The sequence below is a fragment of the Aulonocara sp. 'chitande type north' Nkhata Bay genome, linkage group LG3 (genome assembly GCF_057382095.1).
Source record: "Aulonocara sp. 'chitande type north' Nkhata Bay isolate Kocher_YH1m ecotype deep benthic linkage group LG3, A_spYH_male_GT1.1, whole genome shotgun sequence".
Lineage (NCBI taxonomy): Eukaryota > Metazoa > Chordata > Actinopteri > Cichliformes > Cichlidae > Aulonocara > Aulonocara sp. 'chitande type north' Nkhata Bay.
The window spans coordinates 73223860-73246553 of record NC_141346.1 but is presented as its reverse complement, the minus strand read 5'-3'; the positions used below and the strand labels follow the sequence as shown (position 1 = coordinate 73246553).

The 22694-nt window shown below is 43.0% G+C and overlaps 2 protein-coding genes across 5 annotated transcripts in view; both read left to right on the top strand.

Annotated features, from left to right (window-relative positions):
- The window catches only part of LOC147336975 (protein NLRC3-like), a 465583-nt gene that overhangs the window by 387163 nt on the left and 55726 nt on the right, over nt 1–22694 (top strand). The window lies entirely within an intron of this gene.
- LOC147336976 (phospholipase D1-like) lies at nt 1462–5363 on the top strand. 4 transcript variants are annotated; one of them, XM_086285707.1, is made up of 4 exons: nt 1462–1885; nt 2176–2424; nt 2848–2941; nt 3284–5363. In XM_086285707.1, exons 1-3 carry the CDS (start codon nt 1664–1666, stop codon nt 2899–2901), a joined length of 525 nt encoding a protein of 174 aa, XP_086141833.1. In that variant the 5' UTR covers nt 1462–1663; the 3' UTR covers nt 2902–2941; nt 3284–5363. The 4 variants fall into 4 exon arrangements, 3 of the variants coding, with proteins under 3 accessions (XP_086141833.1, XP_086141832.1, XP_086141831.1); XM_086285706.1 differs by having other exon boundaries at nt 3280–5363; XM_086285705.1 differs by having other exon boundaries at nt 2848–5363.

Genomic DNA, 22694 nt, shown 5'->3' with positions numbered 1-22694 from the left:
GTAAATGAGACGTAATATTTGCTCTTGGTTTGGTTCTCCTGTACAGAACCTTGCAGTACAACAGAAACCTAAAAACATTATTTGTAGTTGTTATTCTTAGTTGTTCTGCTGCCTAAATACCACAGGGTCTGATTATGAAGTTATTGAGCTGCACATACTTTACGACCTGCTTAAGTTCGAGGTCACAGCGTCTGTAGAGCAGCTGGAACATAATGAAGTCTACAAGGTTAAAGTTTTCTCTTCAGTTATTGTTCTTTCTGCTGCTTGGTTTGATGGATCTGAGAGCTTTTGTTTTTATTATTGTTATTATAATTATCATTAATATTTTACTCTCTAGAAGCTTTAAAATAGTGTTTGTGTTTGAAAAAATTGATTTAAGAATTGAACAGAAACATCTGTCCTTCTGAAAATCGCCCAAAGGCACGGAGACAAAGTCAAAGGATGCAACCTGTAACTTTCTCTTCCTTCATGTCAGGACCATCATCCATGATTTATATAAAATGCATATAGCAACAGTAGCACTTTAGTTTGGACTTTATGATTTCTGTAACTGGAAAATATTATTTTGTTTAAAGACAGAAGTGACCGCATAGTTGCAACATCAAAGGGAAATATTAATTAATTAGCATCAAGTATATTTGTTGCTTAAGCGTTTGCACTATAACTTAAGTAGGATTATAACTTTTAAGGAAGGAAAGATTTCAGATATTTAGTTCACTGCTTCAGTTATTTTATATGAAATTAAAACATTTACGTTGGTCAAATATGATGCTCTAAATCAAACAAAAGTTTGAAAATAAATGATGTATTTTTAAATGCTGCAACAAATGTTCACAAAAAGTAACTATAATTAAAACCAGTTAAACAAAATCAAATGTTTGAATCATGCTTAACCAAATGCCAGGCTGGAGAGCTGAACCTAAAGTATACGTAGAAAGATTTCAACATCTGAGCAGTTTTTAATGTTTTTATCACATATAAATGTCACAGCAGTGGGTCCTGGCCCAATGCTTTGTGTTTTTGGTTTTCTTTGACTCTTGTTTTTCTTGGTTTTTGTTCTTCTTATTTATCAGGCTCTCAGTAATCTTAGTTCTCCCTCCCTCAGTGTTCATTTCAGCCTGTGTTTAGTTTCTGTTCCCGTGTCCCACGTTTCATCGTTTCATGTCGAGTCAGCCCTGTCTCTCTGTTTCCTGTGTCTCCCCAGTCAGCCCCGCCTCCCTCGGGCACTCATGTGTGATACAGAGTAATAAACCTGATTACATTTGCTACACTCTCTTTATTACCTGTTACTTTAAAATTCATACACTAATTATGTCTGCCCATCTCTCTAATGTGAAGGTCAAAGGTCAACATCCCAGTGACATAAGAATAATCCCAAAGGGGCAAAGGCAGCGGTTAATTTAGCACATTTAGCATTAAGGGTACAGCAAGGATATACTTTTACTTATTGTGGCAGGGGTGTGGTCTCTGGCCTGCTGCAGTGGAGGCTGGTGGCGGGACGTTGGACGGCACAGGTGAGGGTGATGGCGCTCATGACTCTCCCCTTTATAGTGACGGAGGAGACTGGCGTGGGGGAAGCGTGTAGTGGAGGAAGCCGAGGAGAGAGCTGGTTTCTGGCTACAAAGACTGCGTCAAACCAGAAAAGATTGCTCGTGGTCAAATAATGTGTCAATCACCTGTGAATCAAACTGTGTGTGGCTCAGTTCATGTCACAGTGTTGTTTAGTATATCTTCACTTGTCTCACTCTCCTTCTGTTCTGTCCATCAGGACGATCCTCAGCGCTTACACAGATCCTCCATCGATGTTTTGGATCCAATCAGTGATCAGTTCTACGAGGAGGCCTGGATGTTCACCAGCGCTCGCTACACCTCCATCTACCAGAAGGTGAGTGTACTCCTTTGTACTCAGATTAACATTTTACTTCTTAAAATACATTTTCATATATGAGCTTTCTATTATTTCATGGGCCATTTAATCAATATTAAAATTACAAGCATATCAACAAAGGTGAAGCTGGTTTTTTCCACTTGCTGTCACACAGTCATGGAGGAATACAATAAATACATAATCAGTCATAGATCCTGAACAATGACATTAAAAGAAAGTCTGTGGCTCTAAAAACTAAACAGTATAAAGACATGCTCCAAGCTGCTGTTTCTCTCCTACTCCTCTAGGTTTTCCACTGTCGGCCATCCAGCGATGCTGGAGGGCTACCTGGCCAATGCTGGCCTACACAAAGAGGTCCCGGCTCGGAGGAGCTGAAGAAGATCCTTGCCTTCCTCGTCAGTTTCCTCTTCAGTTCCTATCCCAACAAAACCTTCTTGCACCTATTAGCTCCAAAGAGGCTATGGTGCCCGTGGAGGTCTGGACCTGAGGCCTGTGCTCATCACGTGGATAGAAAACACTCTGACACCATTCTGGAGGTCTGATGGGACTCTGACCAAAACACAGATGAAATAAAACTTGTGGCTGGAGCTTTTAAAATGACTTTTTCACCTCATAGATTAATGCTCATGATTGCATGTTAGCCAGACAGCATCTCCCCAAGGTGAAACTCTCAGGAGACATTTACTCTTAAACTGTAATCTGGTTGAGACTACTTGAGGAGATCTTAGTAGCGAGTATGTGGATTTAGTCTCTTCACCAACAGCAGACAGACCCATGCCAAGAAAGCAGACATGTTCTCAAAGAAAGCCGAGAGCAGAGATTGGAAAAAGCTAAAAAGAAAAAGCTGCAGCTTCAGACGACTATCTGCCTGTAAGGCTGAAAAAGTCCAGTTACGCTCTATTTTGGAAAAGCTCCCAGTTTTGGTAACCTGGACTTTTATTTCCCCTCTTCTGCTACAGATGTTGACTGTGACCTCAGAGGCCAACTGGACCACACAGCTGCAGCAGGAGTGAGGGAGAGGAGTCTTCATCCAGCTTCAAAGAAAACATCCAGGTAAAGTGACGTGGATCAGCGGATAAAGCCGTCTCCACTTTCAAAGGAGATCCTCTGAGAGAGAGACTCTCTGAGCCATTTTAGCCTCAAATTATAGGACTTTATAGTACAGCAACACTTTTAAAGGACAAAAATAAGATAAACTGTGACTGTAATACAAACAAAGTATTGCATGTGTTTTTAAAAGTGTTCCTCCGATGGGCAGGATATCACTATTAGACTGTCCCACCAGCCAACTTCAACAAGAGACCACAGCAGCATTCAGTGATCAGCACAGATGTTCCTCTAACACTCAGCATCTGATCCCTGTTGGTCTGTGTGCTTCTGCTTTTGCTCAGTTAGAAACCCTGCAGCAACCCGACCCAAAACTGTGTCTTCTTGTTGGCCTCAACGTTGAAGTGTCAAACGTCCAACATCTGGAAAGGAAACCACGCCAGTGTACTGTGATGTTTCACCAACATGTGGCAGACGTTGGTCCTGCCTTTCATGCTGACATCAGCAGAGAGCCCCGCCTACCTCAAAGCCTCCCCTGTCATGTATTGATCAGGATGATTATGAAGATGAGCGAGTGCAAATAAGACTGTAAAAGTCCACGAGCAGAATGTTTGGATGCTTTCTAATGATTCATGAATATCATGAGAGTGTTTGTGTGTTTTGTCTTTTCTTTGCTGACGTTTGTTACTAACAAAGACAATTTACGCTCTGTGTGTGTTTTCATCCTTACCAGCCGCACTCTAACTGCAATGAAGGAAACAAACTGTAGAAATGGTCGACTCAGTGACTTCATAAAATATTGAAGTGGTTCAGGTAGAGCCAGTTTTTAAATGACCATGAACACTGAGCGTATTGTATCTGTACAGCATGTTTTTCTATTAGACAGATTTGTAACAGAGGCCTTGCTCTCAGTAAGTTTGAAATCCTTTTCTGATTTCTTTTGTAATCTCTGATCTTTGTGTATCCTGCTCAGTTTGCATGCTGCCTGTAGGAGTTTCTGTCTTTGTATTTGAAGAGAATTCATTGAATATACTCAGCTGCTTCCCTTTGGTGCCTCACACATCACTGAAGTTTTTCAGTGTCCAGTTATTTGTTTTTAATAGCTGTTTGAATTCTCTGTATGTTTGACCCTGTAGACTGTTTAATGGACTGCTCGTCTTCCTGTTTGTAACCACTGCCTGTTTAGGACTAAAGATTTGGATTTTTGACTTTAACACAGCCTCTGCGTGTCGTCCCTTTGTGTCCTCGTCCTCTGTGAATGTGTCACAGATGTTTCCATGATAATAACACAGCTTTCCCACAGTGGCTTGCAGCAGCATTTATTCACAGCACATTTGAGAAAGGTTCAGATTAACTCGATGAGTTTATATTCAGAATGATTCTGACAGTGGGCCACTGTGAATTGTGATCTTTCATCAGGTCAATGTTTAAGTTCAGTATTTCAAAGCAGGAGCTATGAACAGTCATCATGTTGGCATTAGAATTATTATTATTAATCATTATTAATAATGTCGTTACTCATGTATAACTTTGATTAGTATACATGAATTTTATCAATAGTAAAAATAATGAATAATTCATGTATAACTTTTATTGTGTTTTGTATATTAATTATATTTAAATAGAGATGTTGACCCTGTCTCTACAGTAGCATCAGTGTAACAGACATTATTGGTCCAAGCTGTCATAAATGGGGAGCCTGATCCTTTATTATGAAAACATGACGAGTATTTTTCTTGTCAGTTGGGAAGAAGTTGGTCTTTTTTTCCTTCTTTTTGCTCAGTTTGTCTTTTCTTTGATAATTGAAACTCTGATCAAACCTACTCATGTTCACAGCATGTAAAAGCAGCTGACAGTCCGTGGCATTGTTGTTTGTAGAGGTGCAGTGTAGTGGGAGCATAAATCAAAAGAAAACAGTAACATTTATGTAATAAAACATCTGAATGAAAATGAACAGGCCCTTTATGAACTTCAAAGGGATCTGAAAACAACACTTTTTAAAAGAGTATCTTGGGGTGTAGGTGGTCAAAATAGAAAACTGAGCTGAGACTCTAAGTTCAATCCATCCATTGGTTTTTACTTAGGAGGAAGAAATGTCAGGCTGGTGCAGGCTGGTTAGGTGCATGTGGTTATCTTTACCTAAATGAGTTCACTTTGTGGCTGCCAGGTTGGGCAGAAGTACCTGTCCCCTGTTAGGCTTAGCAAGGTTCTCCAGGAGTTTCTCCATGGGTAGAGCTTCTAGCTCCTCCAGCACATCTGTGGCCGTGCAGGCTGCCACTTTCTTGGTTGCTCTTTTTACCCCACTGGTTGTGAGTGTCTAAATACCCCCACTAGCTCGCTTTGGCTGCAGTTAACTTGGGAGGAAGGGGTGGGTGTCCCATGACTAGATGAAAAACAATTATCTGGGACACATAAATATAATAACACATGCATACATCTCTATCAGTTTTTCTTTCTCTCAGAAACATTGGATCTAAATTGCAAATGTGTTCCAGTTATACTGTTACTGTGTGACAAAGTGGATGAGCTGCAATGGTCTCCATTTGTCCCATATGTGTTTACTTCTTCTTCTTCTTTTGCATATTAAACACATTATTGTGTTACACACAATACATTCTTAGTTAGCGTATTGTCTGTCTTGTCTTAATGTTGGTTTAAAATGGAGCACTGTAACAAAAAATAATTTCCCCCAGGGATCAATAAAGTATTCTGATTCTGATTCTGATTCTGATACATACAAAACTCATCCATCTCCTCCTCCTCCTCCTCCTCCTCTGTCTCTAACAGAGCAGCAGTGTATGTGGACTGTCCTGCTGGCACTCTGTCCTTCTACAGAGTCTCCTCTGACACTCTGATCCACCTCCACACCTTCAACACCACATTCACTCAAACTCTTTATCCTGGGTCTCCTGGTTCCTCAGTGTCCCTGTGCTGAGTGGAGTGTAAAGAGTGTCTCCTGTTACAGAAACACTCTGACTGTTGAACAGATAGTTCAGTCTGTACATGTCTGTCTCTTTCACTCACAAACACGTTTTCAGATTCATGGATTCAATCAGTTGATGTTTGAAACTCTTCTAAATGATTCCTTGTAAACTTCTTCAGTCACAAACAAACAGGAAGTGATGTCACATGTGTTCCTGTCCACACAGCAGAATGAGTCTTGCTGACAGTGATGTACAAACAGAGTGAGCATTTCTGAGGCCCAAAATAAACTGAGTAGTTCACTGAATGAACAATGGACTGTGAGCTCAGTTCCTTCATCATTAGTATGGATTATATATGTATATGTATTATATTAGTATCATATATATCAGGTGCTGCTGCTTTCAGTCATTGTGCAAATGTGCTGTTTGTAAGCTTGTAAAGCTGCAGTCAGCTGAGACTGAAGAAGTCACCTGATCAGTGAGCAAACGTTTCTGAAAACGTCCAGATGAACAGAATCAACCTTTTGGGATCAGCCAGCAATGCAGCATCATTGTTGTTCAGCTTCAGAGGTTTGCAGGAATGAACTGATGACCAGAAACAGCTGCAAAGTCCAAGAAAATACCAGCTGGAGTTCAGCTGCATTTGAAGAAGTCAAAGAAAAGTAAGGATGGCAAAGGGCGACGTTTTCTTCCAAAGAGCTGCAAACATGGTCGACGCCTCATTAGAAGAATCATCTGGACATTTGTGAGGAACTCTAACCAAGAAAGCAACGTCACACAGATCCAACAGACAGTTTCCATGACTGCAAGTGTTGAGTGGAAAAATGCTACATTGCATTATTGCATCCTCTCACCACAGGAGGCGCTGTTGGCACCACTGATTGCTGATCAGCTGTTCTCTGATGATCTGATTGATACTGTGAATAACGGGACTCACTGAACTCTGTGACACAGTGAAGATTACAGAGTTTAACTTCACCCTTTAAGACTGACCACAGAACCAAGTCCGCCAGAGCTTTTGTTATATTTTTACATGCTGTGGAGCCATTTGTGGGAGCATTTCAAGTTGCTATACATCAATACAACTGTTATAGCCCTAATTTTAATAATATGTGTGCATTAAGTCCATAGTAACTACATAAACTGCAAAAAAAACCTCTGCTCATCCATCTCTGTGTGTATCAGGATACATTTGGTTCATAATACACAGAAAAATCAGAGTTATTACCTGTAATAAATGTGAAAGATTCCTGCAGTGATAACCAGGCAGGACTGAAACACATCCAAGCTGTCACCACGGTAACAGCACCGCCCATCCACAGGTGAGGGGAGGAGCAAAAAGAGGGACTTTGACCATTTTATACTAAAAACACTCAACTAATGTTTCTAATATGAAACAAATAAGCCCACATTAATGTGAGCGTTTATTAAATAATAATAATGATGATTTCCTCCTGATCTCATTTCCACAGCAGAGAAAACTGTGGTGTATATTGAGGTGGAGGGTGTGGTCTGTGGCTCAGGTGTAGAGTGAGGGTGGGGTGCACCACAGCAGCATGCTGGGACTGCTGAGGGTGGAGGAGGGAGTGATGATGACATCAGAGCTGCAGCACAGAGACCAGTGAACACACAGTCTGTTCATCTTTGCATAGATACAATATACAGCACAATATTGAATGACAGACACGCTGTGGGAGCTTCCACAGATACACTGACGTCAGCATCCAGAGTCCTCCTGCTGCTCCCCCCTCAGAGCCCCGTGATCAGCACCAACACATTCAGTTAGATGACAGAGTCCAGCTGCAGCTAGAATCAGCTCCCCTCTGTGAACAACAGCACAGCGTCAGTGTTTCACACTCAGTGAAAGGAGGAAACAGCAGAAGAACACCATGTGTGCTACGTTTCCCAGGACACACTACAAACTGCACAAATACAGAGCAGCACGTGGAAGGACCTGGAGCTGCATTTACAGAGCTGCAGACAGCGTGATGTCCTGTATGGACAGGTGGAAGGAACCAAGTCCTCAGCTGGAACACTCGTGTTTGTCCACAGACAGGAAACACAGCAGGAAACTTCCTGACAGAAGTGCAGCTCATGGATAACACACTTCCTGTCAGTCAGAATGAGGCTGCAGCCAAACACAGAAAGGTGTTTTTGTCCAGATGAGCCCAGAGAAGAAACACGAGTGTTCACAGACATCAGAAGCTCAGAGAGGTGAAACATGAGGTTGGAGTCCTCGTCAGCATCCAGAAGAGCTGCTGTGAAACCCTGAGTACTCATGACAGACTCTGATGGCACAAACACATCATGATTCAAACAGAAAGACAAACATGGAGCTCCTGATCCTCCTGCATGAGAACAAGCTGACATGAGCGCTGTGTCTGAGAGTGTCTCCCTGTCACAGTGACAATAACACAGCTGCTGCTCACAGTCATTAAACTGACCTGAGGTCAGCTGTGCTCCTTACATATGAACCATGTGACCTCACATCAGTGCTGTGGATGACTGTAGTCATAGAAGAGTAGAGCTGTAGCAGGTGGTGTGAGGAGGAGGTGGTGTATTCTAGTTAACGCAGTACTGAAACACTCCAGCAGAGGGCGCTGTTAAGTCCTTATTGTAACACAGTTACTGTGTGCAGTTAGACTTCATACATAATCTGCACTTATTTCCATCAGACATGCTGTCAGTAAATGATTGGTTTCTATTGATTCTACTTCCTGTTGACTCGTTTGATGACAGTGAAACAATCACAGCTGATTGTGTGATGATGTAAACTGTCACTGTTACATTCAGTGTGTGTGACATAATGTTAGTGCAGGCTGATAACAGCCTGGTTCTGTTAGAAACACATGAACGTGTCCATAGATCAGTGTGTGTTTAACATGAGAGCTTCAGCCCTGCTGATGTGTTAAATAAAGACATGCAGGAAAACTGATGAGACTCTGAAATAACTCTTTATATTTATAATGTAACTCTGCATCAAAAGAACAACAAAGGATCCCAGACAGGTTTCTGTGAACAAAGACCATTCTGATGTTTCTGTGTTTCTAACACTTTGACATTATTAGTAAACAGACTGCAGTGAGCAGCATTTATAAAGAGCTTCTATATAAAGATATGACAGCTGTTTGACAAGTTTATCACTCTGTGTTTGGACCTGATCAGTCCAGCTGTTTACTTGAAACATGTTCATTTACCTGTTCTGTTATATTCATGTTCTTGTCTCTGTTGAAAACACATTTTAATGTCCCTCAGATTTTTCTCCCAGATGAATAAATATAAAAATGACACAAACTGACTGCAGCTACTTTTTGTCCTTTCTGTCAAAAACCTTCATGTGACTCATGAGAGACACGTTTCAGCTGTTTGTGACAGATCAGAGGCCAACAAGTCATTTATAACACTTTCCATCATTGTTTAAAGTTCTCAGTGTTTCTGTGTTGCTGCGTATAGGATCTCCCAGCATCATCACTGTGCTGTCCAATCATTGTGTGCGAGGTTACCCTTATAGTGCGATGTGTGTTTGCACAAAGAGAAGCATGTGTGTCAAATATAAATAAGCACAGAACAGAAACAGCTGCTCGTTTCTTCTGTTTAGAGTCAAGTTAGTGTTTTGTGTCTTTGTTTGAGGCCTGATGTCGAGCAGAGGTGTGTGTAACTGCACTGCTCTGTTATATGTGTGAAGTGTGTGCTTCTCTTCAGCATCATCTTTGTCACTGCTGATTCCTTTGTGTCATCATGTGTTGAGAAGAGAGAACAGTTATAACGGAGGAGCAAAAGGAAGCCCTGAAATCTGCATCAACAAGGAAGTGTTGGCTCACCAGTGATCCCAGCAGAGCCACTGGTTTGGCTCCAGTTGTTCTAGATTCAATGATGTTGTTGCTACAGATACATGTCAGCATCTTTATTGAATTTAATATGAAGCAGAAATGGTGTCATTAGGAGAAGAAGAGGAGAACAAGTCCGGCGAGGAGGCAGCAGCTCTTAAAGATGAAACAGCAGCTCAGCCCTGAGCTCAGAGAGCTGCACATGAAAAAGCTCCTCAAGCAGATCCTGTCAGAGGTTTGTCATCAACAGGAGGAACTGTTCACATCATAGGATGAAGATGCTGTCAGCTGGATGAAGAAGGTTATTTAATGCAAACGTTCACACTGAAGTCAAATTGTTGTCGTGTTGAACAGATTCATGTACTGATCGTCTCCAGAATGTTAGAAGAGCTTCAATGAATCATTAGAAACAACTTACAGCTGCACAGCTGTGTCAAACACATCTGTGTGTCATTGTGGGATTGTTGTGTTTCTACATGTGACACACGTCTAAAACATGCACACAATCTGAACACAAACAGGGACTCATGTGTTCCCACAGCCAGATGCTGAGAGCCATTTCCTTGTAGTCCTGTGTCTACATACATGAACCATTAGATGTTATTGGAATGATTGTCAGCTCTGATAGTTTCATGTGTGTTTAGCTGGACGCTGTTTGATCCTCGACATGTTTAAAGGTGTCCAGTCCTGAGACACTGGGGCTGGAAACAGCTGTGATGTCATTGGACTGTCACACAGACAGAAGTGCATGAAGTGAGCAGCCGAGGAGCCGCTGATGTTTTGGATTCAACAGCATTTGAAAGGTCGACACAGACACATTTGCACACAGAAAGCTGAATCTGTCATATGCCACAGTGAACTCACTGTTCAGTGTTTTTCAGGAAGCTTCTTAACTGCCTCTGCTGCCAAACAAGCAGCTGATGTCCTTGAGAAGAAGCGGAAGAAGTCTTCAACAACAAATACAGGAAGTGGACTTTCAAATACTAGATTCACTTTAGACTCACAGAGAAATGACTCAACCAGCTGTGTTTGACTATATGAAAGGTCAGTGTGTGTCTGCACACAGACTGTTGTGTTGGACTGTTATTCAGTTGTCTGCTGAATGTTTTCAAATGTCTGCATCTCAGCTGTGATGAGGCTGGGGGTCATGGGAGGCCACCGTAGCAGCCTCTTCAACATCATGACATCATCATAAATGCTGCTGGACTGTCTGATGGGCTGACGGTGAAAAAGCCGTCGGGAAGGAAACAGAAGACGTTTCAGAGGCTGCAGCAGATTTCTTTGATTCGGGGCCTTTTTCAGCTTTATTGGACAGAGCAGTGAAGATAAGTGACAGCAAAGCAGAGAGAAAGGGGGCGTGGCCCGGGTCAAAGCCAGGCCAGCTGCTCTCCACCTCGTGGTCACCTGCTCATCCTAGTGAGCTCCACCAGCAGCCCTTTCACACACTTTACACTGTCAAACACTGTGTGTGGACCTCAGCTAACAACAGGCTACATTTAAGTCTGGACTACATGCTTTTATATTGTTTTTATTCCATCAGCAGCTCAACATCATGAGCAGCTTTGACATAAAGACATCAAACTCAAGCTGACTTTAAACTACTTTTAATACAGGGGCTCAAAAACAACAACATCTTTATTATATATCAGGACACAAAGTCATTTCATCTCAAAGGGAAACAGCTTTATTTGGAATAACCAGCACTATCAACTGGTTTGGGATCTCCACCAGTTTCATGTCTTTGCAGCTTCTCCAACAAAGTTCCTGTAAAATCAGCATGTTTGTCTTTATTGGTTTGATAGTGATTGATTATTCAGTCCCAATCTGCTGTCATCTAAAGAACAAAATGATGTTTCTATGAGTCACAAAGCTCCAGATGTTGTCGGCTTCACAAAGAAAACAAAGAACTTAAACACAAAGTGTTTGGAGCCAAAATGTTCCCAAGCTGCTCTTTTTGAAATGGCAGAGGTACAGTGGTGTCTAACAGCACACTGTGGAAGGCAAACATGTTATTGTTGGATGAAACTTCATGAATCCTTTGTAGATTTGAGCTGTTGGAGCCTTTCTTTTCTCTTCAGGTGTACAGATGCTGAGGAGGCAGGTGAAGCAGGTGGAGCTGTTGTGATGCTGCAGAGGGTGTGTCTTAGTAACTCTGTGAGGCAGAACTGGATCCAACATTGTGGATGTGTTGATGTTGGAGCCATTAAGAGTCTCTGGCCACACTGTAGGATTTCCCTTTGATCCACTGTGGGGGCATTTTGGAGTCTGTCAGTGAAACTCTTCATGTTTGTGTTTGACTCCAGTTTATAGAAACAGAGAAATGTGTCATGCTTTTGTTCGGCCTCCACAAATACACACATTTGTTCATTGGTTGGACTTTTTGGAAGGAGACACATTGAAAACCATGTTAATAAGATCTTGTTGTTTCCTGTGGATCCGACACAGAGAGTGGACTTCAGACAGAAAGCGTGGAAGAGATTTTAGAGGCCGTGTGTGGCAACAGGAAGTTTCTGTGTGTTTGCTGATCTTACATGTGGAAAACAACACGTGATGTTTGTGAAGTTCTACAATGATCATTGTTCTCACAGCATTTTGAGTGGGAACAGTTCAAACTGGGAGTAGTGGGAGTTATTTACTGATTGAAACAAGCTGAATGTTTCTGTGACGATGAAGATCAGCAGCTCAGCTGATCAATGAACTGACATCTATCAGTCGTTTCATGAGATGAAGTCATCAGCAGACATTTGTTCTGACTGTGTGATGAATGTCAGAACGTCAGGGCTCTGCTTTAGTCACTGCTTGATGATCATTGGCTCATTGTTGAATCCAGGGCCCAGTCTGACCTCTGACCTTTGCTGCAGGTCTTCTGTGTTATCTCCACTTTCATGTCTGATCTTCTGCTGTATCGTCCAAAATAAACATCTGGATCATTTCCAACACTTCAGCAGATCTTTAGTTTGGGCAGTGCAGCACAGAATAACACATATTGTACTATACTGCCCACTTCCTGATCTTATTGGATCTGTGTGTGAGGTTGGTGAAGGAAACACATGTTTACTGAGTGAGTCGCTGCCATTAGGAACTAGTTTTTATATCACAGCCTGGAAATCACACAGGACCATTTCTGCAAGTGAAAAGTCGTCATTGGAGGAAAATGATTGTGTAGTTTGTGCGACTGAAGAATTGTCCCAACTACATGTGCTGCTGACCCTTGACCTTTTCTTTAGGTGCACAGAGGAGTCTGTGGGAACATCCAGAACTGAGGCATCTTGTGTACAAACGTGTTCAGACCAGATGTCAAATGATGTCAGATGTCATCCGTGAATGGATGCAACTGTGGATCGTTCCAATAAAATGAGACAGTTTTGTAAGTACAAGCCCACTACAACCCATCATCAACATTTTAAATTACATTATACATCTTCACTGATATAAAGCACCACTATTTTAACCTGATTCACTTTTTCCACCCTAACAGTTCATTCCTCAAATCAAACAAGATATTTGACCCTAAAAAAATGCATCAACAAATAATTTTGTAATAAAATATTTATTCTTCAACTTTTACAAGTGAAATCAAACAAGTGTGTTTAAGAGTGAAACCAGAGTGGAAGCTGCTCATATAGAGTCCAACCCAGGCTAAAGTAAGCTGAGTAGAGCAGCACCATCAAAGTGTCGGCTCTCTGAACACGGTGCAAGATCGCCATCTGCAGGACAAAACTAGTTTTTCTCGCCCTCCTCGTCAACATCAAGATGATGTCATCGTACAGCAACTGATTCCCTGTCCGTCTGGAACAAAGCATTTACATTAAAAAAGACATTTACAGAAAATACAAACACCAACAACACATCTCATCATCACATGATATTTTATTATTTATTATATTATATATTTTTATTGTACCATCAACATCAACAAACACCAGCATATTTTCTTTGAGATTGAGTAGAGTGGACCTTTCCCTTGGTTCGCTTCCTGCTCGCAGCATCAGCTGACCTCTGACTTCCTGGTTAAGGTCTCTCAGCGTTGACTGGAATATCAAATCAGACTCACACCATGTTCTTGTAATGTGGTCATGTCTGTCAGCTGTTTGAAGAGCATCTCTGGCCTAAACACAATAGGAAGAACAACAACACGGCAAAAAAAACAACACATTTCCATATTAGATGAAGGGCACCGTAACTGGAAATGGTAACATTCATCTGATGCTGCTTTGGATTTATCTTCTGTTTTAGATCAACTTTGATCACTTCGAGCCATCTTAAGTCCGTTTGTTCTAACTTCTCACTAACATCTCGTATGATTTCAGATCCCTGCTGTTCCCCAGCTGCCCTGTAGGTTTGTGCTTTGACCTCCAGAGGGCGACAAATCAGCACAGACAGAGAGCTCCATTCAAACTTTGCTGCCATCAGGAATAATTCTTCAAATATAATCATCAGTGTTTGAGCAGTTATGATATCAGGAACAATCTAGACATGTGTGACAATACTGAACATGTCACATGTCACACCTCAAACATCATGTGATCCACTCTCAGTCTGCACTTTCATTCATGACTTCAACAGGTTGAAATGAGCTTTGAAGAAACATTCAGTGGAATAAATCTTTCATGGATTCATGTGAGCAGCAGATGAACTTTACAAAGAATCAGTGGATTTATCTTCTGTTTTAGATCAACTTTGATCACTTCGAGCCATCTTAAGTCCGTTTGTTCTTCTCACTCACTAACGTCTCGTATGATTTCAGATCCCTGCTGTTCCCCAGCTGCCCTGTAGGTGGCCTCAGTGTGTCTCACACCATTTACAGATGATTACAGGTCGTTTACAGTTCAAACAGGTCCAACATAAGAAATATGCAGAAAATATCCTGCTATAACAGTTTGGGTCAAAGTGCAGATGTTCCAGATGTTCTGAGTCTGTCTGTGTTTCATGTTAACATGTAGATGTTGGACCAAAGTGAAGCTTTTTGATGTGACAGCAGGAATGTGAAGTGTAACTCTGAGCTGTAGGAAATGAAACTAAACGGACTTTTTCTCCTTTATTTATAGGAAAGTGTAGGAGAGCAACAGATGAACAAGCGTTACTGTAACAGGAAACATCAGAGGACCTTTATGTTCATCATCATCACTGTTTCCTTGTTCTGTCACAAACACACAACACTTCCTGCTCTCTCTCTGATGGATCTGATTGGCTGTTTCATTCACAGGAGGTCAGGGCGTCACACAAACAGCTTTAACTGCACAATGACACACTTTAAATCATCTGCAGACAAACCTGTGTGTTTGATTTATGAAGAAATAATAAAGACGTGTGTACAGCTGTCCATGAAGCAGCTTCTCACACAAACTCTGACACTTCAGCCACTTTAATTCCTGCAAAGCTGCGTAATAAAGAGCTGTGACTGCTATGAGCTGCTGATGATGACTGCATGAAGCTCTCAGCTGAAGCTTCTTTCATTTATTTTAATGTTAATGTCGCCTTTTTAAGCCTGTGTGAGGATTTTAATGACACACATTAAAGGAGCTTCTTTGATTAGAACCAAATTCATGTTGATTTTCAGCCTGAAATGATAAAAACTTTAATAATTCTGTTTATAATCATCAACCTGGAGACTAATGAAAAGTATAATAGTGAAAAAAAGCCTTTATTATTTGAGTAATGCCTGAATCTGCTCAGAGACGGAGACAACACAGAGGTGTTGATGACAGTTTGACATTAACTGAATTAAAAACAAAGTGCTCTTATTGTGAAAATCTGCCTCCTACTTCTTTAAATCATTTTTATGTATTTTTTAACCTCACAGTGAAACATTGAGGCATTAATCTGACACAGTTTGATCAGCAGCTGTGTTTTCACTGACGTTTCACTTTGATTTGTTCAGACTGAGCAGAGAGGATCGGTTCTCTGTGTGCGCACTGCTGAGAAACACAAGCTCATTTCTGCTGTTTCATGAAAAGTGTTATGGAGGAACAAGAAGTTCAGCCTCTAAACTCTCAGCGTGAGGACTGAGTGAAGAGTTTCAGAGCAGAGAGTTTTGGCTCACAGCTTTTAGCGTCTACACAAAGAGACGATTACGCACTTGATCTGAGAACATCTCCACCTCCTACAAACAAACTCTCCTACGAGCAGCTGTCACAACCACAACAGGCAGAAGACTGGATTTCTTCAGGTCAGATTTCATGCAGTTTGCATAAATTGTGTGTCACAGACTTTGTAGTTCACATTTGTGTGACTCGTTTAAATCTTCTCCTCCTGAAAGTGAAACTCTTACAAACACATCAGGCCACAACCTGCTGCAGGTTAATGATTGATCTGAAGGCAGCTGACCTTTGAGCAGGAACTTGTGAGTCTTTTATTGTGTTTAGCACTGCCAAGTGCTGGCCTCTGCTTCCACCATCACATTTACACTGGTAGGTTCAGCACTGCTGCCTGCTTCAGACTGAATCCAGCAGCACAAAGACACAAGTTAATAAAATCAGCATCTATTCCTTTATCACTGCTTTGTTACAGAGGAGAACAACGCTCCAGTAACGCGTAATCCGATTACTTTTTTGAAGTAACGAGTAAAGTAAGGGATTACTATTGCAAAACCAGTAATTAGATTACCGTTACTTTCCCGTAGGAACGCTGCGTTACTGCGTTACTAAAACCGTGATTTTTTTGCGAGAATGTCTCACGACAGTGACGTAAGCGAGTGCGACGTTAGTGACAACAGCTGTGTGCAGATCAACAATGGATCACATATCGAGTGCAGAGAGAGTATGAGCGTGCAGCGTTTAAAGCGTGGAAGTACTGACCTTACTTTGAGTTTGATTCCATAAAAAGTGACAAAAACATTAGTGTCCGCTGTGCGTGGGAAGAAAACTTCTTTTTACAGCGAAAAAAACCCTAAACTTCCAACAAGCACCGAGTAGCTACGACGTAATGGGAAACTCACAGAGAAACTCGCGGATTCTTCCACTGACCGCGGCACACCTGCACCAGGGTAAACCTCCGCCTACCCTGCTCCTGCTTTACAGGTGAAAATAGAGCAACAGGACCGCTGAGTCTTTGACTTTATTTATTTTCTGCTGTGTTTTACTTGCATCTATTTGAAAGACTGAGTGTAAACACACAAAATATTTTATTTTATGAGCTGGAATGTGCAGAAAATAGGTTTAAATGTTAAACTAATTTCTTCCAGTCAGAGAATGTTGCAGATAATTAAATGTTTACTTGATGCATAAAGTTAAAAGATTAAATCTAATAAAACAAGTTAGAAAAAGAGACTTTTCCATTTGATTACATTTTGTATGATGGATTATGCAGAAAAAGTAGAACTGGGCTGAAAGATCTATCGCTTTATCACCTCTTCAGGTTGGAAATCGTGTTTTTAAAAAGTAACTAAGTAATTAATTACTTTTGAAAATAAGTAATCAGTAAAGTAATGGGATTACTTTTTTGGGAAGTAATTAGTTACTGATTACTGTTTTCAAGTAACTTGCCCAACACTGGACAGAGTGTTGGCTTCATCACCGACACACGTCACCACATCAGGAAACAGCTGGTTCAGTGAGTATTTAAGGTTCACTGCAGACAAACTGGAGAAAAACGAATCACATGAAACATTTGTTACTGGTTTCTGACCTCGTCGTAGAGACTCACATACCTGTGTTCTGCTATCAGTGTGATCACATGTGCTGGTACAGTTTGCCAGGTTGACCCATGTAACCTCCACTATCCTGTAGACGTGGAATATGTTTCACATATGGATCGCTTCCTTACTCGACTATGACTGTGTGCTTCACAGGTGCTTACTGAAGTGCTGCTTTACACAAAACCAGACAGTAAAAATAAGAACTGCAGGTCCAGACCACAGGTTTATGTGTTGATAATGATGATGTGCAGTCACTCATTGTCACAGGATACTTCCTGCAATGATGCTACAGGTCACGCAGTTCTGCAGAGGTGGAGGAAACAGATGCTTTTCCTAACAGAGACACTTTAATGACTTAAAGAATCTAACTGACACACAAACCTCAGTTTGTCTGACATTCATGAGAGTAAACTGCTCCTGAATGTTCTGTTAGTTCACTGGATGATTGCTTCTGTTTACCTGACTTCAAATGTAAAGATCCCTGAGACAAACTCTCAGTTTCAGGCCACACGAGTTCAGCGGCGACGCGATCGCACAACCAGCCGCGACATTAAAGGCTGACGCGCTCACTACCTTTGGTTACAGCGCTCCACTCTCAGCTCACACGACATACACAAAAATAATGACGCTGGATGCTTCTGTGTCCTCAGAAACACCAGATCGCTGTTCACGAGAAAAGGATGGAAACAGAGTGAGACATCGCTCCCGGCGGACACACAAACACTGTGCTAAGGTTTGTTTCAAAACGGAGCTCCTGGGTTGTGTAGCTGCTGAGCGAGCAGGTGGCACACAAAGACGCGCTGTCAGGAATCATTACATCGAGACTGACAGGACGTCACTGGTACATAAACACTGATCTGTGGTTTACTGACAATGTTCTCAACAACAGACGCACAATCCTGGTTTGGTCTGGTTATTTGTGTTGTACGGTTTCGTTAGTCTGACGTGATATTAAGACGAGCTTTTAGGGATGTCAACAAAAGTATTTCACGTGCTGAGGTCATATTTATGAATCAACCTGAACAGCTAATACTTTACCTCTTTATTTTATAACACATATGAACACGTTATAGTAGATTTGTGCAATGTGTGTTTCACGTCTTTATGGGCGTATAAATCTGTAAACAGGCTGATGGGTGTGTGTCTGTTTATTGTAGCGGTGCAGAAATGTTAAAAATGATGATAATAACAACACTTCTCACATCAGGCTACAACACAAACCTCCTGATAGCTGCAAACAGCAAAACCCCCAACGACAGGCACACAAAGAGCGAGCAGGGACCCACCCTGACAGCATGTGAGCCTCCTACTACGACTCACTGTGGAGCAACACAACACCAGGAGACGGAGGATATGAGAGAGGATACAACTGCTGTGGGGGAGCAGCCACACACTCCACAGGAGACGACGGGGTGAGAGATGGTTCGGTGCTCCTAACATCATGTGGACGCTCGTCTGCACATAAACAAACCTCACCTAACCCCACCTCCTTTCTCTTTTTGCAGGGTGGGGTGCTCCATCCTTACACACTTTGCACCATGTGGCTCTCCATCTATTCGTTTACCTTCTTGGGTCTCTCCCTCCTCTGTCCCAGCCCGTTGAGGCGATCGCTGGGGTCCAGCCTGTAGTGGGAGTGGCTGTCCTCGCTCATCCTGTCCCCGTCCACTCCGGGTTATTCCTTTCTTCTTTCTGTCCTCTGAATCGAGCTGACCTCTCTCCTCTCTGGTCCTCGCTCTCTGAGCCGGCGGAGCATGAGAGAGAGGAGTGGTTGGGGAGAGGGAGGGGAGACGAGCGAGGGAGGGAGGGAGCACAATGGTGTTGCCATGGCAGCAGCTGCCACCAGTGTTTATCTGGAAACGTCGCTGGCAAACCAGAATAGTTGCCACACGTTGCCACACTCGCACACTCGGCAGCCACACGTTTGTGTGCGACCTGCCCGTGGCTTCCTCGTTACAGACACACCGAGAGGAAACGCTCAGACACAAAGGCCGAACATGAACGAACACTCGTGTGTGGGAGGAACAGGGCACAGACTCCACGCCGTCGTTAAAGATGGCGTGTGTGCTAAACGGAGCTGTGCGCTGATTGATCAGTCAACTGAAAAAAACAAAGGAAGCTGTCTGGATGGAGTTTGCTGCTCCCACTAATCAAAGAGATGCATCACAGCTGGAGCTGATTGATGCACGAGCCACCGTTTGCACAATCCCACCGACTCCACGCTTGTGTTTCCTTTCTGCACCATGTTGTTAACACTGACCCCACACTGTGTTCATGAGCTAAAGAAATCAGGATGATTGATTGATTTCACTGACTCGTCTGCACAAAGCATTTTGTAGGTTACAGCATGAAACGACTGCAATCTCCACATTTACACTCACAGTTTCTGTTTTACTCTCAAACTGATCAATAACAGCTTTCCTGTGTAACAAACACACAAAATAAAACAACTGTACCACCAATCAAACACAAGGAAAATAAATGATATTGTGAGTTCAGCAGTGGGTCTGTGACCGGTGTGTAAGAGGACGATAGATGAGTGGGTGTTTGTAGAAACAACCTTTGTGATTTAAATGTGAGACAGCAAAGCGTCAGACAGAAGCCTGAGCTGAATATTTCCTGTGATATGAAGTCACCGTGTTTGGGTCGGTCAGTGGACTACTACTCAGTGAGTGTCCCACACACACACAGACCCACACAGACACACACAGACACACACAGACCCACACAGACACACACACAGACCCACACAGACACACACAGACACACACAGACCCACACAGACACACACACAGACACACACAGACCCACACAGACACACACAGACCCACACACACACAGACACACACAGACACACACAGACCCACACAGACACACACACAGACACACACAGACCCACACAGACACACACAGACCCACACACACACAGACACACACAGACCCACACACACACACACACACACAGACCCACACAGACTCACACAGACCCACACAGATCTTAATGATGGCCTCAGGCTTTGAGCTCCCACTAACAGCAGGTCATAGCAGCATCCCATTAATAGTGATGAAAAATGCAGCTACAGCTGCTTTTCCACTACTGGAAGTTAATGAGGTCAAAGCTGGAGCTTCACCCTGTTCAGACTGAACCATGTGAGCCGGCCTCGCTCCACAGAGGACGCCTCCAGGACAAGCGTGGGCTCCATCGAGGCCCACAGCTGCTGTGACATCGTGGACGTGTTCTTCAGCTTGTTTTTCAAACAATCTCAGCAAACGTGCCAAAATCATCTTCAGTGAGACTCTGTGGCACACAATCCAAAAACAAAGAAGGCTAAAGGACATGCTCTGTGTGACCCACAGTCGTGGCTCAAATGTGGGACCTGAACACTGTGGGAACCTGAGGGGCAAATCTGAGGATTTCATTTGGCTTTTTCATTAGAGATAAGATGGATTATGTGAATGAAAAGGCAACACACACACACACGTAGGGTAGCTGTAGCCCGACTGGCTCATCTGCTAATCAGAGGGTTGCTGGTTCGATACCTGGGATCCAAAGTGCAAACTCTTGGGGAACGAGTCTACTTTGTGTGCATCTGAGGTTGAAGCGCAGCTGGTTTCAATAAACTGCTAGTTTCCCTTTCATACTCCTGAAGGACGTTCCTCACAAAGAGCGAGGCAGCAAGTCTGTGCAGGTCCTCAGTCATGCAGGTCAGCGTCGTCTGAAGAGCTTCTCAGAGTTTCATCTCTCACCCAGTTCCAAGCCCAGTTTGTGTCCCAGATACATGCCACTGATGGCCAGGAAGTGACATCACTGGATCAGTTATGAGAGCGAACCCTTCAAGACTCAAACCTGCCTGGCAACGAGGGAAACGGCTACACAGGAAGTCCAGTGACGGGGTGCAGATGTTCCATCACCGGGATGTCATCGCTTGTTGTGTTTGCGTCACATACAAATGACATCACGGGACTTTCAGGTTGTGTTGCTGTAACAGCCCCACCCACACTGAGGTGGTGCTCAACTGTAACTGAGAGACAGAGTCGAGTAGAGCTGAGGCAGTTATGTTCTACTGGAAAAGAGGCGACTGTGGCTCAGGACGTCAGTCGGTAGTTCGATCCCCGGCTGCTCCAGTCTGCGTGCCAAAGTCACCTTGGGCGGGATACTGGCCCCTGTTGCTGCCAGTGCTTTTATTAGATGCTCTGGAACTGGTTTAGTGCTTAGGGAGGGTAGAAGAGTGCTGTATAAGAACCAGTGCATTTACCATTTACCATTACTCTGGTTGCCAGTTTGCTACGGTCACCAGCGGTTTGTACAGAGGACACAGACCTGTATGTGAACAGACAGGGAGAGTGTTTAACTCCAGAGGAAAAGAGGCTTTCAGGTGCTGCATGTTCCACATGTGCACTGCACATCTGCAGCTAGTAGCTGAGGAGTGGTGTCCACGCACGCGACGTCCATAACCCCTCTGTCCTCCACAGGGGCTGACATCCAGCTCTTTGGGCCCTCACAACCCCAACATCGCTCTCACACACAGCACCTGCTCCGGTCAGCTGATTAGACAGCTCATTGTGTGTGTGCGAGGTGAATTAAGGTTATTATAAAGGACATTCAGATATCATCTCTCATCTGGGAGAGCAGCCAGCAGCTGCAGGAGGTGAGCATCCAACGACATGATGAACCCAAAGACTCCAGCTCAGCCAAACTACAATTACAGATTACAGTTACACTCCTAACTGTTCCTGCAGTATTTAAGAAAGACGTCAGTGATTCAGACCAAAACTGCTCTGCTAACTTCACATTTACTAAACATTAATGTTCCCAACACAGATTTACATGAGAATGACAGGACATCATAGCCCCCCCTGCCCCCCCTGATATTACATCACTTCAATCCCAAACAGAAGGAAAGGAAAGATCAAATCTGTCTTGAACCTCTGCTTCAAAGTTACAGGAACACTGGAGTCACTCTCACTGTCAGAGACCTCAGTGTGTTGGAAGCTGCTAGAAGAAGCAGATGGGGGAGAGGAAGAGGAGGGCCACGGTGCTGATCTGAGGAAGTCTTCTGATCAAACCACAGCAGACCAACAAGCCCGACGTCGTTCTGATCCAACATGAAGGCTTCCATCTGTCTATTCTGTCACATCGCACACGTCTCAAGTCATCCTGTTCAACCCATCACAACATAATAGTAACAATAAAACAAAGGCAGTGGAGCGTTCACCACGAGCTTCTACAAAAGTGCACGTTCATTTTAATAAAACTGTTTTTACAGCAGTGTGCGAACATTAATATGTTGTAACCAAACGTTTTTACACCAGCTGCACTGAACCTGTGGAGACTGGAAGTTATTTGCTGCTGGTTTGTTCAGACCTGTTACTGC